The 20,155-nt window shown below is 37.3% G+C and overlaps 2 protein-coding genes across 5 annotated transcripts; one reads left to right on the top strand and one right to left on the bottom strand.

Moving 5' to 3' along the window:
- The first annotated feature begins 207 nt into the window (after positions 1-207).
- On the top strand, positions 208-10,118 carry LOC131024696 (uncharacterized). Of its 4 annotated transcripts, XM_057954227.1 has the most exons (7): positions 208-1,140; positions 2,783-2,862; positions 2,932-3,136; positions 3,923-4,014; positions 7,361-7,489; positions 8,806-9,642; positions 9,724-10,118. In XM_057954227.1, the coding sequence occupies exons 1-7, from the start codon at positions 516-518 to the stop codon at positions 10,051-10,053; spliced, it is 2,298 nt and encodes a 765-aa protein (XP_057810210.1). In that variant the 5' UTR covers positions 208-515; the 3' UTR covers positions 10,054-10,118. The 4 variants fall into 4 exon arrangements, with proteins under 4 accessions (XP_057810210.1, XP_057810209.1, XP_057810208.1 ...); XM_057954226.1 differs by having other exon boundaries at positions 211-1,140; positions 2,783-3,136; positions 3,932-4,014; XM_057954225.1 differs by having other exon boundaries at positions 212-1,140; positions 2,783-3,136; positions 3,926-4,014.
- A 73-nt stretch (positions 10,119-10,191) lies between these two features.
- LOC131025977 (uncharacterized) lies at positions 10,192-11,620 on the bottom strand. The gene is made up of 2 exons (XM_057955758.1): positions 10,620-11,620; positions 10,192-10,528 (listed from the first exon to the last, which is right to left on the bottom strand). Exons 1-2 carry the CDS (start codon positions 11,618-11,620, stop codon positions 10,192-10,194), a joined length of 1,338 nt encoding a protein of 445 aa, XP_057811741.1.
- Positions 11,621-20,155: the final 8,535 nt, after the last annotated feature.

Below are 20,155 nucleotides of genomic sequence, written 5' to 3'. Positions count from 1 at the left end.
AATATACTGACCCAATTTTTGGGATTACCAGTACTTGACGACGACGAAGAATGGAGGAACAAATCAGCGGGTGGATGATAGCCGAATCTTTTTGAACATGAAATATGGGGGCAAAAGTGTAATCGTAAAAAATAAGGTCGATTACTGTAGCATATGTGGACATGGAACCAAGGCCCAAGGGTCTACCCTAGTTCCAGATAAAAGGCGTAACAGTAGATTGTTGAGCCGGACTTCGCAAAATAGCGGGCATATGAATTTCGAAATACTATTAAATTCAAATTAATTCCGCAATAATAAGCCAAGTTTGTGTCTTTCCAGCTTCCCACGCCTCAGACTCCATCCTCTCTCTCACACACATACGCAGAGTGCACAAATGTAGTCGCAAACACACCTTCGCCATTTCTGCAAGCTTGCCAGAATCATAAGCCCTCGCCTCCGTTACACTGTTTCACACAAAAGAAATATCTCCACAAGAAACCCTCCACTTTTGCCCTTGATTACGACATACATTACTCATGGAGCCGATGATTGATCCGAGCTCATCAATTCCGGAACTAATCAAATTTATTAAGTACTCATTTCGCAAATGCGAGTTTGATGAGGTGCAGAATACATTGATGGAGCGGGAAAAAAGTATGAAAGTTGAAATGGAAAAGCTTGTCAGAGAATGTGATGAACTGAAGAAACAGGTTGATTTCCTGGAGCGCTCTAAGGGCTATTCGGAGTTGGAGAAATGTGATCTGGAGGAGAAGCTGAGAGAGAGTCAGAAGAAAGGTGAGGAGTTGGATAAAATGATCGTCCAAACGAACGAGAAATTTGAGAAATTGAGGAGCGAAAAACACGATGTTGAGAACGAGCTGGTAAGGAGTATTGGAAAATGCGAGGAGATGGATGAACGGCTCGCCAAAATGGGGAAGGAGATTGAGGAATTAAGGCGAGAGAGCCTTTGTGCAAATAAAACCATAGAGGAGTTGAAGGCAAAGGAGATTGAGGCTGATCGCGTTGTGCAGGAACTGAAGCGCCAAAATAATGAGGCAGCAGCTGCTATTGACACTGAACTGGAGAAGAATATGCAGAATGGCGAGGTGAACCCGGAAGAAGATAGGGCTACCGAGTCACCTGAATTTCCTGCAATTTCTGGTAATTCACAGCCCATATTTTATTGATTTATTCTTTATTTTTGTGAAGATTTATTCTGGTGATTTTAGGATGACTGATTTCGGGAGGGTCTAATGGTTCGTATCGGGGTAACTATGACTGATTTTATGAAGAATGATTAGGGATTCAGGGAAGATTATGATTAATTGATTAGGATATAAGCAAAGTAGCTAGTTGTATTTGCACCTCTAAAGGTGAGAAAAAGAAACAAATAAAAATTAATTTGCTCATCAAGGGTGTGTAGATTTCTTTTGGTGAATCCATACACCCTTACTTTCACCAATTGCTTTTCCTTCCAGAGGTTGTGAGCAATTCCTTGATGTGGTTGAGCTTGTTTAAAAAACTACCATATCAAGTTGAGTTTTTTGTTTGCAATATTGTGGTCTTCTATGTCACTCCCTTCTTGATTGAGACCTTCGATTGCTGAGTTAGGCCGTTAGGTCAAGTGAATTAATAAAGAGCAAAATATTGGGGAGTTCAAAAAGACATTGGAATCTTATTGAAGAGACTATGGTTAAAACAAGAAAAACAATTTCAAACATATCAGGATAACTACTCATCATGCTATGTATAGTTTACCCAACTATAAGCTGAAGGCCAAGTTTTACTTCTTGTAGGTCTAATCTTATTGTTGTTACTGATATTTAGACTGATTTTATTACATATAAGGCTAACCAGATAGTAAAAGGTGTGCATGAGATCAATAAATACAATTGATGTTTCTTTCCTTTGCTGAGTGAGTGCATACACAAAAGGAAACTACAAGTCCTCTATGATAGATTTTGTGGCTTATGCAAAAGTACATCTAATTGTTTGGTTTATGAAGTCATAGAGAGTAAATGAACTATCTTTAATATCAGTGTGCTATCTATGTGTTGAGCACAGTTACTCATATGAGGAAAATTCATTATTAGGAAGATATATGCTACCAGTTCCCTCTCTCAGTTTAAATCTTGGTAGCCATCAGTAGCATTCCTTCGTTTCTTCTTATTTTACTTATGTCCAAAGATGTTCTTTTGTTTCCTCTGAGAACTTAGTTTAAACTTTAAAGTTTAGTTAATGCTGGAGTTAGAATTCCCGTACCTGTCTGTGCATGGAGCATTTTGATTTCTGTTTCAAGGCTTTGTTGTGAACTTCTGACTTTCTCTGAAGTATTAAAACTTGGTAGTGACTATCACTCTGTCTATTTCCAATACATTTTTATCTTCAGGGTTTCAATTCTGTAAATGGATTTGTAATGAAGAACCAAAAAGATTTTCCTTGGTCTTCTTTTGCCTTTATAAAAACAAAAATACTAATTTGGTTTGGTTTTATTAGTTAACTTGTAAATTTTTGCTTTTGATTTCTTCATAGCTTAACTGACCTAATTCACCCCCTACTTATTAACAACTCATTACATGGGCACTGAAATGTGTTCGTATCTGGTATGCTGATCTGTTCTGTTTTAAAGGGTAACTCATGTTTGCTGCAGCATCTGTCTTGATATTATTGTTTCTTTTTCTTTCATCATGATGCATCTGGCTGGATTTCTCTTACTTGGATTTGGATGAGTCTTCTTACGAGCATCAACTTTATTTATGGATTATTTAGTAAATAAACCAACTTATATGTGCACGTGGTGCAGGTTCACACGCGAGTGTAATGCAATCGGGTGGTGAAGTGCCTGCAGAGAAGACAGTATCTTCATCTTCCGCTGCTGGAAAGGTTGTGATCGTCATATGTGATAGTGACAGCGATGGTGAAACTTGTATACCTGACACTTCGTCTGGGCAGACAAAGAGGAGGAAAATAAGCACATCTGCTACGCCATCTAACTGTCATTCATTGCCCAGCAGCAGAATTGAAGAAAGAGCTGGTGCTCTTCAAAAGTCTCGTACCGGACATCGTATTGATTCTACAGATTCAGATGATTCAATCTCAGCTGGCTACACGAACAACCTCATTGCGACGATTGAAAGTAAAGGAAACAACAAAAAAGGTTAGTCGTCGTGGTTGCTTTATTTTCTCTTGTATATAATATATCTGAGACTGTAATTATGCTGTTCTTGTTGATTGGGAGGATTAATGATGCGAAATAAGCATTGATTTGTAACTCACTTTACTTACCATCTTACATTAAGACAGAAGGTTGCTTGCTGGTGTCTACACTACAAAAAACGCGACTTTAACAACATATTAACGATGAAAATCTACCTTCATCAAAGGCTCGGCCATAAGGATGATTAATGATAGAAAATTATTTTTGATTTTTTTTCGAATAAAACTTTCCGTCGTAAAAAAAAAGATAACCCCTCCATCCACCAAATGAGTGCCCATATTTCTTTTTTGGTCTATATTTCCTTTTTGGTATGTCCACTATCGTTTCCTTTTTTGATAAATATACCCACACAACTCACTTAACAATAAAAGTATGACTCTTATTCCACTCATTCATACTTTATTAATTTATTAAAACTTGTGTCATCCCCAAATAGGTATTCATCATTTGGTGGACGAAGGGAGTAATATTTTTAGTGTCTTTCTTCTCATTTTAAAGTTTCCATCGTTAATTTTTTGATGTTTAATAAAAAAAATTGTTTTTGTTTCAAAATTACAGTATCTATCGTGAATTCGTCGTTAATTAATATTTTAATATTTTTTTTTCTGAATTTTGATTGCTCTCCTTTTCTCTCCCTCCGCCATGTGCCACTGCTGCCCCGCTACGTGCTGCCGTTTACTATCTTTCTTTCTATCTCTCTTTCTCTGTCTCTCACTCTTTTGATAGTAGGTACAGCTGCCTTGCCACCGCCTCGCTGCCCGTTGTTGTCGCCCCACTGCTCGTTGGCGCCGTCCCGTTGCACAACACCGGTTGTCGAGGTTAGTTTTTTTTTTTCCTCTCTCTCTCTCTCTCTCTCTCTCTTTTAAATGGTTTAACACGTGGATATAATTTGCTAGATGAAGTTTGTATATTAGGATGTACTCTCTTTGCTATTACCATATCGGCACGTCTCTAAAAATTATGGTCTTTTCTTATTTAGAAATGACCCTACAAACTTATATACTAAAGAAATTTTATCCCTACTAACTATTTACAAAAGGTGTGGGACCCAATCTCCACTCAAAACACAATTATCACATTTTTTCTTAAAACTCAATTTTTAGGGACGGGAGGAGTAATTTGAAGTGTTTAGTAGATGTATCAATATGATTATCTTAATTAATGCCTTTTAGTTTGATTAGGTTAGTTAGCTTGATTAGCTAGAAGCCTAGAATAGGTTGCAACTGCCTAGATTAGGTTGAATTAATGCATTGTGGATGTTGCAACTAGTTCGAATTAGATTCCATACTTATTTTGTAGATTGAATGCATGATTAGCTAGCTTGAATATGCTTATGCTGTGCCATGGGTAGGGGAGAGATGGGGAGCATGGTTTGTTTGAGCATGATTGAATATGATTTAATGAAATATCAAATTATTTATTTTGAGCATGATTATGTAGCCGGTGGGAGAGAGATGGAGCACGATTGTTATGTTAAACATTATTCTTTTTAATTTGATTATGTATAATGATATTTGAGATTAGGTTGCTGATGGCGGAGTCGGCGCCATGATTTTATTTTGTAAACTCTAATGCCTTAACTTTGACACAAACATAAATTATCATCGCATGTATAAGTGAGACGAGTCAAGTTAATTATTGTTGTGATGAAAAGTAATAATCGACATTAAGAAAAATAATGTTTTTGAAACATTACCTTTCTTTATATAAATATATTTACTTTTTTGAAACAGGGGACTCGAACCCAAGACCTTTGGCCTTAGGCATTAACCTCTTACCGCTTGGCCAACACACGCACACTAAATAATTACTTTTTGTTACACTAATAATTACTTTACCAAAATAAGTACACAGCCGCCGCGCCCTTCGCTCCGCGCTTGCGCCCTCTGTTGCATTGCCATAACTGGTTGAAAAATATGAATTATTCGAACTACTTATTATTGTGATGAAAAGTAATAATCGACATAGAAAAAAAAGTAATGTTTTTGAAACATTACTTTTCTTTATATTACTCCCTCCGTCCGCCAAAAGTATTCTACAATTATTATATTTGGCGTCCGCAAAAAGTATTCCACTTTCCTTTTTAAGCCATGGTCCCACCATCCACCTTTATATTTTATCCTTACAAACACTCTTTATTTACAAAAAAACCCACCCCAAATTCAATCTCAACCACACATCTCATAAAGTGGTGGGACCCTTTCTCCACTACATCAATATCATCACACATTTTATTAAACTCCGTGCCTGGCCAAAGTGGAATACTTTTGGTGGACGGAGGGAGTAATAATTACTCCTTCCGTCCCATTAGGCTTGTCCCATTTCTTTGGGGCACGGTTATTAAGGAGAGTATAATTAGTGTAGTAAAAGTATGTAAATGTGATAGATCATATTGTTTGTAGTGTAAAATCCTTACCAAATATAAAACATGACAAGATCAATGGGACAACCCAAAAAGAAAAATAGGACAAGATCAAGTGGACGGATGAAGTACTTTTTCTTATAACAATAATCATTTTTATGGCATGCCCATAAAAGCATAAAGTCGACAATATTAATTATTGATTATTCTAAAACATTTTTCAAGACATAGAAAAATGAGTTTAAATCGAGGGTGGATGTATAGATGTCATGAAAGTGGTAATTTAATTACGAAGTTTGTAGATGGAGTAGAAGTTTTTATTTACTACTGTTATGCCCGTGTAATACATGGAATTTTTTTGTGTGAATTTTTTAAATATTATTCAGTATATTTAAAACTGGGTGAGAATTTAAAATACCCACTTTGATAAGTTATCTATAAAAAATAATGTGTTAATGGGCAAAAATGCCCCATCCCTTATGTGTTTTTTGAAAAATTCCCTCTCTTATCATAGAAAGCAATCTATGCCCTAAAAGACTAAATTACCCTTAATTGGGTCAACATCAAATGTAATCATTTCACACTTCTTACGCACTCTTACACACTCATCACTTTCAATGCATTTTTTTACAAGAATTAGTGATGCTGACCGAATGCATTTATTTAAGTTTTTTTTTATTTTCCTTTTTTCTTTTTTTTTGACCTTTTCCCGGGACATCATTCATTAACACTTTGTATGTGTCCGAGCGTGTGTATGTATGTATATATATTTTTGAACGTTACTATATATTTATATATTCATATTCATATATTTAAAATGAAAAAAAGTATTATTGGTATCTTGAGACAATCTTTGAAAAAATTTGATTCTCTTTGTGATAGACATAAAGCCGATTGTATCGGCTTCACTCTATTTCTTTCTTTTGTTCATATATCTTATAGAATCTACTCCTTCAATCTATATAATATATATTATTAGTTTCCTCATTTTTTTAACTCACCAATATAACCGAGAGAGATAGAATATATTATTAGCTTCCTCATTTTTGTTCAAAGCACATTTTTTTTTTATGAAATTGAATAAAATAAAATATTTTATACCTAAATAATATCTGTCCGACCGGTAATTTTCTCGGAAAAATGTGTCCGACCGGTTTATTGTTTACTTAAAATGTATCCGGCCGGACACATTTCTCCGAGCATTTCACCGGCCGGACAGATTCTCTATCGACATAAAATTCTCTATTTTATCTATTTGTATCTTTATATTAATTATTACTATTTTTCTCAATTTAATTTGATTATATTATTTAAGTGTTAATTATTGAATTAGTGTTGCTTGGTATGAATTATTATATTGCAGGTTTATTTTTGAGAGAGCATACACAATGTGTCCGGTCGTGTATCTACTCGTTTGAATTATCTTAAAATTTTGAAAATCAATTTTGAGTTCAATTAACTTTTAATTATGGAATGCATGCAATGTGTTCGGTCGTGTTTCTTTTTGTTTCTTTTTATAATTATTAGTATATTCTTTGTAGCATGTAGCCGACCATAAAATGACAAAATATTGAGTGTTTGAAGGCAATATTTGACCACTTTATTTGTTAAGTTCCAAGGCTGCAATAGATTGTATCTCGGCCAAATCATTCTTGATTGAATCTTTGAAAATAAAAAAAGATTCGCTTGTGATAAACAAGTAAAACAATAGCTGATATACACTCCTTTTTTTGTCCATATATCTCGGTCAAATCTACTCATTCATCTAATATTATTAACTTTCCTCAACCTTTAATATTCAGCACAATATAGCCGAGAGAGATAAAGAGGTGAAAGAACGGTCGGACAGTGGTGAGAAACATATTTGGAGTTCATTCACGCGAGAGAATCTGTCTGAGAACAAATCCATGGCAGCTTCATCTTCTCAACAGGTATTGAAATTGAAAAATATAGGTTATTTTATGCCTATGAAGAATCTGTCCGACCGGGGATCTGCCCGGACAAATGTGTCCGGCCGGTAGATTGTTTACCGAAAATGTATCCGGCCGGACAAATACTTTATAGTCATAAACACTTCTATTTTGTCTATTTGTATCTCCAAATTAATTATTTACTATTTTACTGAATTTAATTTAATTATACTCCCTCCGTCCCTAAAATAACTTCCTCTTTTTCCATTTTGGGACGTCCCCCAAATAACTTCCTCTTTCTTTCTTTCCATTTTTGGAAACCTACCCCATCACTAATAATATTTTATTATTCTTACTTTTTACTTTTCACCACTCTCAATACTAATTATAACACTTTTCACAACTTTCAACAATAATTATATCATTTTTTCTCCACTATCAATACACTTTCCAACTTTTTATTAAAACTCGTGCCGTCCCCAAAGAGGAAGCCATTTCAGGGATGGAGGGAGTATTGTTTAAGTGTTTCATTATTGAATTAGTATTGGTTGGAGAATTATATTGTTTAATTTTTAGACTCCTGTTTAAGTGTTAATTATATATATATTGTGTAACAGTGTTTGATAATTAATTCATAATTTTTTAACGAATAATTATTTGAGTAGTTAATTAATTAATATTTTTTGAACGAATAATTGCTTGGTATGAATTGTTTTATATATATTGGCTGGTATAAAATTATATATGAAGTTAACAATGTTCATTTTGTCGAGAATTAGTATTGCTTTATGAAATTATATAGATGAGATATTAGTTTGTGCATTTTGATGTAGATGAGTTTCCGAATTAGGCATTTTTGATATAGAATTTGTTTTTTTTCTAACTTTTAACTTTTAAATTGTGTATAAAACATGAAAACACGAATAAAAAAGATGTGTCCAGCCGACTAAGTGGCCGGAAAAATGTGTCCGACCGGAACATTGTTTAGAAAAAATGTTCCTGGCCGGACACATTTTTCTGACAACTTCACCGGCCGGACACATTATATATCGGCAGAAAATCGTCTATTTTATCTACTGTTATGTTTATAGTAATTATAACTATTGTACTGAATTTAATTTAATTATATTGTTTAAGTGTTAATTATTGAATTAGTATTGCTTATGAATTAAATTGTTTAAGTGTTGATTGCCTTGTTTAACAGTGTTTGTTAGTTAATTCACTGGCCGGACACATGTTTTTGCTGCATATTTTACTTTTTTTATGTATTTTTCTATTTGTATTATTTTTTAATATTTTACTGAATTTAATATGGTTTTCATTTTGTAAATGAATAGGCGGATGTCCCATATCTTCGTTCCGACACTATTGACCATACGGAGGTAGCTATCAGCACATACTATAGGGATTCTTCTTTTCCGGACCTGATGCGCACTTTAATTTTGGTCGGCAATGAGTGCAATGAAGGGTTATTGGGAAGATTTAGAGAGTCATGTTTTGGGCATTTCACTGATTGGAGACCCGGCATGAAGAGCAATAGAGCATTGCACCATATTGTATCGAGGCAGATTGTGTCAGAAGACGATGAGATGTGCTTCTTTCTGTGCGGAGCACGAGTCAGATTTTCCCCCACGGACTACGCATTAGTGACTGGGCTCAATTTCGGTCCAACGATGTTCGATGCGACATTACAGCACGACTGTAGTCGCGTGGAGGCATACCGACGATTCTGCGGTGGGCGAACCATGACCATACACGCGCTCATTAAACGCGTGTGCAATTTGGATCGTCGAGTAGATGATGAGGATGGGAGCCTGTACCTTCGTGCTGTCCTCGTGTGTGTGGCTCACACCATTGTTCTTGGGTTGGATACGCGGGTACAGCCGTGGCTTTGGGTGTTGGTGGATGATCTGGATGCATTTGATAGATTCCCCTGGGGCGCGTATTCATATAAGACGTTATGCCATTATACGACAGAGATAGGAACCGGCGAGAAGTATCACTTCTACGGTCCTTCGTGGGCTTTATATGTCTGGGCATTGGAGCGCGTCCCGGGCTTCGAACAGATGGTGGCAGCATCTAGTGGTGATCCGACAGCGTACCCTCGATGTTTGAGATGGAATTTCAGGGGTAAGCCCCGGCTTCATGGTTTGCGAGATCTATTTGAGGGACAGGTAATCAATTATTTTAGATTTAGTGTTTCACCGTTACTGGTTATACTTATGTTCTAAGATATTATCTATGCTGCTTTCTAGGGTGGTGTCCTGGGTCTGAACCCCGATCAACACGAGATGAAGAGTAACTACTTCATATCAGCGCTGACACCGGGCGAACTCTCGGTGAGATTCAAATCCCCTGAGAACCCATTAGCTCGGGGTGTCCAATTTCCACAGCACACCAGAGCTCGTGTTGTGGAGGAGCGCGGGGACGAGGAGGATGTAGCTAGACAACCTCGTATGACTCGCAGTCAGAGTGTTCGGGGCCCTGTGAGGGATGCTCGACCCCACGAGCCGGCTCGTCATTCAGTAGATCCGGGAAACTGCGAAACTGCGAATGCCCGATTCACTAGACTTGGTTTTACATAGTGTTGTATATTGTTATATTCATGTGTGGTTTATTTGGTTATTCAACGAACTTTATTTCCAGTTAATCATTTCAGCTTATCGAATAATAAGATAATTCAATCAATATCATTAACTGTTACAACACACAAATACGAACCACTACTTCCTGGGCTCAGTCGCCTTGCCAGCGCACGTTCTCTTGCTGTGTCCTTCTTCATGGCAGATGCTGCACTTCTTTGGTTTACGACGCCTGATACTAGAAGACTCATCTGCTTGTGTGCTGTTGCCTTCACCACCACCTCGATGTCTACCTTCTTTTGGGCGCCCCGATTGTCCTTTTACAATCAGAGGTAATACAACACTCTCAGCGATGTACTCAGGAATTAACCACTGGTGTCTCGGCGGGAGATTATTAACTTCGCCAGAGTAACTATCGATAAGAAATTCATTCGTGTAGTAAGCGTCTACATACTCCGCGATCGTATCACCTGTCTCACTATAAAAACAACCTCCGACAATAATCAATATAACGAACATTAGAACATATTTACATTTCAATGAACCCGCCTTAGAGATAATGCTCGTACCTTATTGCAGCGATTGAATGAGAACATGGCAGTTGGTCTAGCTGAAATGCTCGACATTCGCATTTTTTCTTCTCCAGATCCACCTTAAAGCTTCTGTCAGCAGTTTGCACCTTATACTTCCGGCCACTCAACCTTTGTGCAGTGTATTGACGACTTTTTTGGACATCAATAGCTACCCTTTTACTGGCCTCAGCAGTCAAGGGTTCCTCGTTTTGTTGTGCAGCTCTTATTCGCTCGCTGAACCATTTCTCAATAACAAGTCTGATTGCCTCTAACATTGAGCAGATAGGAAGTCTTCTTGCCCACAACAAACTGGCATTAAAAGCTTCAGCAGCATTTAATGTCATAAAACTGTACCGTTGCACAGGCATAAGACACATCGAACGAGCCCACTTTTCCGGCCCAATCCCCATTAGTTTATCGTACGCGACTCTCTTCATAACCTTTAGGGCGTTCATAGCCCTAGTGAACTCAGATTTCTCGTACGCAAATGCAGCTTGTCGATACAACTCTACCACTACCTTACCGTAATGCTTCAGGTTATTTTGCAAATGGTAGTAGCATAGGCCGTGGGTGGCATTTGGTAACTCATTCCTGATAGCATTGGCAATGGAGATATGTTGATCAGAGACAATCAAAAGTGGATTGGCTTGCCCATAAACACGTCGAATGCGCGACATGAAATACATCCACGATTCATCGTTCTCTTTCGGGCCAACACCATACGCGAGTGGGAATAAACTCTCGTTACCGTCCTTCGTCACTGCAACAAACAGAATACCCCTATTCTTGCCCTTAAAGTGTGTGTCGTCGACTACAATCATTGACCGTAAGTTGAACATGAAACAACTAGCCGAAGCTGCAAGAGCAACAAATAAGTGTTTGAATCGGCCATCAGTATCAACTTTCCACTCCACCAACGAACCAGGATTAGATTGTCTCAACATGTATAAGTACTTAGGCAGCATCTCGAAGGACTGATCATGTCGGCCATAAACCATCTCAGTCGCTCGATTACGGGCTCGCAATGCAACATCGTACTTGATCTGTACGCCAAACTCACGTTGCCGCTCCAGCTGGATGGCCTTCGGCTTCAAGATCTCACAATCGTCATGTATTTTCTGTGCTAAATATGTTGCAACGACTTTTGCGGGGGCCTTTATTCGCTTTACGCGCCCTAGATCACCGTCGCATGAGTGCTCATTGGTAAACTTATACACTTCCCAAATGGATCCATCTTGAGACGATGCACTGAACTTGAAGGGGCACTTATCTGAATGCTTGCACTTGAAGTAAATTTGTCTGCTGTCTGATTTGGTGATAGAAAATTCCTTGCCCTACTTCATGTTCCACAGACCGATTGCAACGATTAGATCATCTTTGCTATTGAAATAAGAATTAGCCTACGATTTACTTCTAAAACCTTCGATTTTAATTCAAAAATAAATAAATATTATATTTTGTTTCAATCTTTCACTTTTTCCAACACTTATTTGACCGATTTCAATCTTTAAATTGATGACATTGATGTTTTTCTTACACTTTAACAACTTTTGTAAGACTTTGTCATAGATGTGTAAGACCTTTTGTGGAAAACATGCACAACCATCACATTCAAAGGGTATTTTCGGTGGTTCACACAATTAGGGCATGGATTGCTTTGTATAGTAAGAGAGGGCAGTTTTCAAAAAAAACATAAGGGATGGGGCATTTTAAATTTCGACTAAAAAATAATCACCTTTATAACTTATATACTCAATCTACCCAAATTAATATAAAGTATCATTTCTATCCTTAATGTCACAGTCATGTTTGTACTTTTTAACACATTTTAACTATAAAAAAATGTAGTTTCAATCATATGACACCAAAATTGATAGAAGATTCTACTACCTTTTGAATTTAATTGTTGCAGCGCCATTTTTATTTTTTTGGTTTTATTCTCATGCACACGGCTATAGATACAGGAGGAGAAATGGCTTTTGATAAAAGAATCTCACTCTTTGGTAGCACAACTCACGGCTAATGTCTGTCTTCACGAGTTTGATTCTTTTGAAAAAGTAATTGGCACGCTGAATTTGGCTTCACAGGTTTTAATTATTTTTCAAAATAATTGGCACGACTGATGGGGTAGTGGGTAGGGCCATTGGATAAAATTTTAGGTTAAAAAGAAAGTAAACATGGTGTAGTCGTCCCACACATTTCAAACGGCTCATTGCACTTATTGTTGGGTTTGCTCATTCAATTATTATTGCGAGAGTGAAAGAGTGTCCGTAAAAGTGGTAATTCACGGCTCATTTAACGTCAAGTTGCACGGGTAATTCAAAAGAGTGTCCGGTAGCGTGGTGGACGGTAATTCAAAGTTGAGGTTCACTTATAAATAAGAAATTTCTACACAAATTACTTCATGGCTGCTTCTTTAAACCAAGAATCCAATCTTTTAACATCATTATTATCTTTTGAATTTTTAGTTTGTTGGATTTTAGCACAATTTTTATATTATAAGCATTATTTACTCGAATTATTTGTGTTGGATAAGCAAAAAAATTAGGGATACATGTATTTTGGTAGGAAATAGCAAGAGATTGATGAAAAACATTAGCCGTCGAAAAATATGCATTTTACAGCAGCAGTCGTCGACAATGTTCGTCGACGCCTAATGCCATAAAATGCTTACTTTTCGACGGCTAATGGCATTTTATAGCTAACACTACTATTTAAATGGTATATGTATTGTTATGTTAATTTTTTGTCAAATTTTTAATATTTTTTATTTGTGTTTTACGAATTTATGAAATTAATTAATTCGTTTATAGGTATTCTCCACGCATAATATTTAGTAATCTATATAATTGGGTAGGAAATAGTCGGTGAACGATATAGTTTTTGTTTGGTGAATATTTAATATTTTATTTATGTTGTGAATTTATTTGATTGATTAATATATCATTAGTCGTCCAAAAATTGGCATTTTACGCCATTAACCGTCGACAAACCATGCCAACGGCTAATGGCTTAAAATGCCGAATTTTGGACGACTAATGATATACTCCAGCCGTCTACAAAAAATAGTCTCTTTTTGCTATTTTGGGATGTTCATAAAATTAGTTTCTTTCTTTTTTTTTGGAAATTATCAATCACATGGTGGGCCCTATTCTCCACTTACAATACAATTAATTATCATTATAAACACTACTTTTCAAATAGAATTCTTTCCCTATTCACAATACAATAATTATTTTTATTAAAATCCATGTCATCCCTTATTAGGACTATTTTTTGTGAACGAAGAGAGTAATATAGTTTCCCCCACTCTTTATATTGTATTTTAGTTTATACTGTCATTAATTGTTAGATGTTTGAAATAATATTTGTGTTTTTGTTGATTAAATTGAATTATTGTTGTTATGAAATAGGATATTATTCCTTATTGGAGGCCCCAGACTATCAATGTAAAGTCTCAGATTAGCACATACTACAAAATCTCTTATTTGACTCGATTAGTGGAGACACTGAATGTGGTTGGGGGGAGGCATTGGCAAACACATTCAGACAAGGATGTTTTGGTATGCTATTGGGTTGGGAGCCGGGGCACAAATACAACATGGCTTTGCACCATGTTGTTTCTCGTCATATTAAGATGGGAGGCGACAATGATGAGAATATGTGGTTCTTCATCAATGGGAGGAGAATTTGCTTTTCATCGAGAGATTTTGCTCTTGTGACTGGATTGATATTCGGGACATCGACTTTTGATCCCACTGTACACCACGATTTGAGCAACGTTATAGCGTTCAGACGATTTTGTGGTGGTCAGCATTCATCGGTCGCGGCTTTGAGCGATATATTTTTTGACCAGCAGCATCGAATTTTGGACCCCGATGGCTCGCTCTACCTTCGTGTGGCCCACTTGTTGGTGCTACACGCATTTGTTTTGGGAGTGGACTTGTCACGACACGTGGAGCCGTGGACATGGGCTTTAGTAGATGACTTGTACGCATTTTCTAGATTTCCATGGGGAGCGTACGCTTATAGGTCCCTCAATTACTGGATGAAGCAGATGAGTCCAGTTCAAAAGTACCACTTTTACGGTCCTTCTTATGCTTATTTGTTTGGGCACTTGAGGTTGTTCCCGGATTAGGTGCAGCTGTGGGCATTCATACATCGGGTTTGTACCCTAGATGCATGAGGTGGCATTTCAAGAAGTCTACCAAAGTTGATTTACAACCCTTATTTGAAATAAGGGTAATAATATACATTACTATTTATTACCCGTGTATTTGGTGAAAATTATTATATAACATGTTTATGTTTTTTTTTCTATTATTATAGGGTGGAGAGATTTACGACCTGACCCCGGATGACTATGAGCTAACGACAGATTACTGGCAATCGGTGACAGGTGACAATGATTTAGGTGTTGTATTTCGAGGACCGAACGCCTTTGGTCTTAGGCAAGCTCGACCACGTTACAGTGGTGGGGACCCCAGTGAGGTTTCTATTCAGGTTGAGTCACGACGTCGCAGTTCGAGGCGTGATTCTGGCCAGCGCCAGAGACCTCCATCATCATCCTCATCGAGCTAGTGCCGCCGGCTAATGATTTTTGGGCGGAAAATACATTTTTCTTGTTTATCACACTCTATTATATTATGAACATGTTTAGTATATTCCTAAAATGCTTCACATATTTCAATAAAAAATTTATTTCACAAATAAATCGTAAATCATGCCCTCTTAATTAATAACAAAATACAAACAAACATTTTGAGTTAAAAATTACTCTCTCCGTCCCAATAGAAGTGTTCCATAACTTTCGGGCACAAGGATTAAGAAATGTGTAAAAAGTATATAAAGTAGGTTGGTGAAAATTATTTAAATACTCCTTCCGTCCTGTAAAAATAGTCCTAATTTTTCATTTGGAGTGTCCACATAAAATAGTCATTATCCATTTATGGACACTACCTCACAATACATTACCCTCCCTCCATATGTTAACTTATTTACACATTCTACCAAATGGTGGGATCCTCTCTCCACTCACAATACAATTAATTATCATTATTAACCATATCTTTATGGTGGGATACGTTTTTCACTCACAACAAACTTAATCACTTTTATTAAAACTCGTGTCGCTTCCTCATAGGACTATTTTTACAGGACGGATGAAGTATTAGGTATACACCCGAGCGATAGGGATTCCAAGAACATGCAGGTATGAAACTGCATATTTGAGGAAAGCTTAAATGATTTAATAGGTGTTACTCATACTAACAAGGTGCATCTTCTTTTTTAGTGCCCACATGGAAGAAACTCCAATGTTTAAGCGTGTTTGGCTTGGAGCAATTCTAGGATAGGTGACCCTTAGGAAGTGTCTCGGGGAGCGTGCGAATGAGGACAAAATACGCTAGAAAAGATTCGTGTTGGTCTGTGGAGACAGTCGTCAACTGGAGTCGGGCTGTTACTGGTGGTATCAGAGCCGAACCTCTCCCAATACGGTGTGGTTCGGGGAAGAACCAAGCGGAAGCTAGTGGGCCTGTGACGCACGGGGACGAAGTATGGAGTGATCGCCGGTGCAAAGAAGCACGGACAAGGAACGGCTCCGATTAAGATTTTCAAGCGGAGGGGCGCAGGGATGAACCGGAACACACCCGAGCGAGAGGGATTCCAAGAATATGCAGTTATGGGACTGCATATTCGAAGAGAGCTTAAATGATTTTATAGGTGCTACTCATACTAAAAAGATGCATCTTCTTTTCTGGTGCCCACGTGGAAGAAACTCCAAGGTTAAGCGTGTTTGACTTGGAGCAATTCCAGGATGGGTGATCCCGTGGGAAGTTTCTTAGGGAGCGTGCGAGTGAGGACAAAACACGCTAGAAAAGACTCGTGTTGATCTGTGGGGACAGTCGTCAAGTGGAACCGGGCTGTTACAGGAAAAGATAAGGAATGAGCATATTAAAAATATACTCAGTGAGGAACCATGCACATATTCGCATACGCTTAAACATGCAAATAATTCACATTGTCATACACATACTGAAAATCTGATGGGCGAACTGAAAGACCCTAAAACTGATCATGTATCTAGACATGATATATTGAACATGTATCTGGACATGATATATTGAACATGCATGTATCTCTAGATGGTTGAATTTCTGATCATATATCTGGACATGATATACTGAACATGTATCTGAACATGGCTGAGCAAGTATAATCAAACATGAATTTAAAAGTATATTCAAACATACATGAATATAACCACAAGCATATGATCCCTCACCTTAAAGACGAAGACAATCAAATCAGTTCTGATATGAGGATCTTAATCGCACCGCACCTAATATAAAATCAATAAAAACCTAAATAAAACTTAGGTTTTATCAAAATAATTTTATAAAAGATATTGCCAATTCACAAATATATATTAGTATATAAATACATAATGGACATACAGTTATAAACTAAAATTAGTACTTCAAAATCTGATTAATGAGTTTATGTATATATAAAAAGAAGAAAATTTGTTTGACTTAACCCATCGACCATAATTTTCGAAGCATATTAAAAATTTCAAGGTTTGGTTAACTAATTAAAAAAACTCCTACTTAGCTATCTCTCAATTGACAGAATAAAACAAACAATAGCAAAAATAATTTCTTATTATAAAAGAAAAGTCCTTCCTCGTAAATAGGAATTAATCATGGAGCTGTACATAGAAAATTTAATCAAAGTATTTTTCACAGATTACCGACAATAACTATATCTATTCCACATATCACTATATGTAGTAATAAAATAAAACTCTATTTCTTCCTAATTAAATCTAATGTGAAGCTGGTTCGGTAAATTAGAAAAGAAATACCTGAAAATTTGAAGTCTGACTACTTATAAACTACGCCGCCAAGCTTTCTCCCAAAGAAGGTATTGTGTTCGTATTATTGGGGTAGGGAATTAGTCCCCTATTTATACACTAGTGGGGAGTTTTTGATAAGTATAAAAATTAAATTTTTATGTATATTTCCTAATAAAATGAGAAATAAAGATGATAAAAAAGAGTTCTAATCCTAATAGGAATCATAAATATTAACAAGTCTAGATAAAAATTAATAGTAATATCTAGGGATAATTGCATATAATATCACCAACTATGCTCAAAATCCATTTTCCCCATGAACTTCTAAAAATCCAAATTATATCAAATACTTTGATATGTGTTCAAATTGCCCATGGTTTTATTCTTGACTATTTAAAATCATACCCCTGGTTTTCTTGAAACTCTGAAATTGACCCCATCACCAAATAAATGACACAACAACCCCATTTTTCAAACTTTCTTTTCAAATCACCCTAATTATAACATATGCATCCCCGCGATCCTTAAAATGGTATCAGAGCGGGTTAAAATTGAGGAATTATATTATATTTAATTTATTTTATAAATAACCCATGTGGGAGGAGACTCCATTTAAAGTTTATGGATCCGGACGAGTGTCCGAGATGTGTACACTACAGGAACTCTCTCCAAAATTTGGAGATAGAAACCAGTCGCTTTATTAGCGATCTCAAATGGAACAATCGAGTCCTCGTAACCAACCTAAGACGAGGAGGAGATATCGAGCTTATTCGCGATATTATCGCGAGTATCCAATTCTATCATGAGCATCTCATGAGAATGGCCGCAGCCAGAGCGGCGATTGAACGAAACAGGGACGAGGCCCATCAGTCACACGATTGATGGAACCAAAAGACAAGGCGGGAGTAGTTTATCCAAACTACCAAAAGATCGAGCCAAGCTCTTCCGACAACGTCAACTTGCGGGAGATTCAAAAGATGGTGGAATATTATGGCATCAAGCTGTATGATCTACCGATGGAGATAAGCAGAATATCACTCAAACAAGAGGAAATACTAACCCTCTTGCGTGATATCCAGGCAAGAATGGAGGAGATCGAAAGGCGAAAACCATGTTCTGGAAAAATTCGGAATCAATGGTCCAAAGACCCGACGAATCCATCTATATTCGATGCAGCACCCAATGAGTTGCAGCCGAAGGACATAATCCGAATCATGAAAGGCAAATATCATGAATAGCCTTGACAGAATCGGATTAGAAGATCTACAAGAGTTAGCAGAATCTTTTGCTAACCTCAATATGGTTGATCTAAAGATGAACCAAGGAGATGAGGTTCCTAAAACCGAGCCTCAAGAAGGAGAATCGTCAAAAAAGGGGTCAGCTCAAGACGATGCAAGCCAGTTCCAAAGAACCAGGCGACGGAGGCCTCAGATGCAGGATACTCCTGTAGGAAAGGTCACACTAGAACCAATCCATCCATACGGATTGATTCTCAACCTTGACGAAGCCAGTTTCAAAGAATGGGAGGGTCTCATCGACGAATGGGCTTCATCATTAAAAGTCGTAGTTGCTACAATTGATTACGACAAAAAAGAATTTGCCAGAGTCTTCGAAGCTAGCTTGGCAGGGATGGCAAAACAATACTGGGAAAAACTTGAAGTTTTAACCAGGGAAGAGTTGTTTAGTAGTACGTCATTATATGACATCATTAAGGAGATTACTAAACAGATTAAAATCCATTTCTTGGGAATGAGTTTTTTCGAAGGATCCGCAGAGGAGAAGCGCAAGAAATATCAACAGGCACTTTACAATCTAAGATTGATGGTGCTAGAGCCCAAAGCTCTCGATGAATTTCTGCGTCTGTACACCCTATATGTCCATATGGGTGAAGTGGAAGATCAGAAGGCCATGGACCTCTTCTTTCCAAAATTTCCAAGTCCATGGAGAGAGATGCTCATCAATGAGTATGTTTCACCAGGAGGGTATCCACTTGATAGTGCTTCAAGAAGGATGTCTTATGTTCACAAGAAGCTGTCCGAATGGTGCCAGAAGGCGGCGGACCTGAGGAATCTCAAGAGATTGAGGAGACTCAACAAGAAATCCCCATTGATGTGCGACAACATTGATCTTCCAACAGAGATTGGTGCTGAGTTGCTGTATCAAAGAAGGAGCAGAAAGAAACATAGGTACCAACCCTATGAAAGAAAGTCCAGAAGAAGTTCTTGGAAACCAAGAACTATGTGGACCAGACAGAAGGCACGCTCCTACAAATCAGGCCAACGGAGCGGACCATCAAGAAACCGATTCTCAAATCAAAAGAGAATCCCGGCGAGAAAAACTTTCAGGCGCACTCAGGCCAAAGCAAATGAAAGTTTCAAGGATTGCAACTGCTGGTCGTGCGGTGCAAAGGGACATATTTCTACCAATTGCCCAGACAACGAGAAAAAGAAGATAAGAAGATTCGAATCCACATCGGATATCGAAGACGCTATCTACCACCAGGAATTGATACCCGTATATCAATTCGATGATATATCCTCTGATGAGAGTATATATGAGCAAGAAGAGGTCTTTAGTTCTGAGGATTCGGAGATGACCGATGGATCAACCGGAGACGAGTCAGACTAAAGAAGAGCAAGAGGTTCACCACACCCAGAAGGAGGATCAGAATGGATTT

This window comes from Salvia miltiorrhiza, chromosome 5, assembly GCF_028751815.1.
Source record: "Salvia miltiorrhiza cultivar Shanhuang (shh) chromosome 5, IMPLAD_Smil_shh, whole genome shotgun sequence".
Lineage (NCBI taxonomy): Eukaryota > Viridiplantae > Streptophyta > Magnoliopsida > Lamiales > Lamiaceae > Salvia > Salvia miltiorrhiza.
This window is presented reverse-complemented; position numbering and strand designations above follow the sequence as displayed.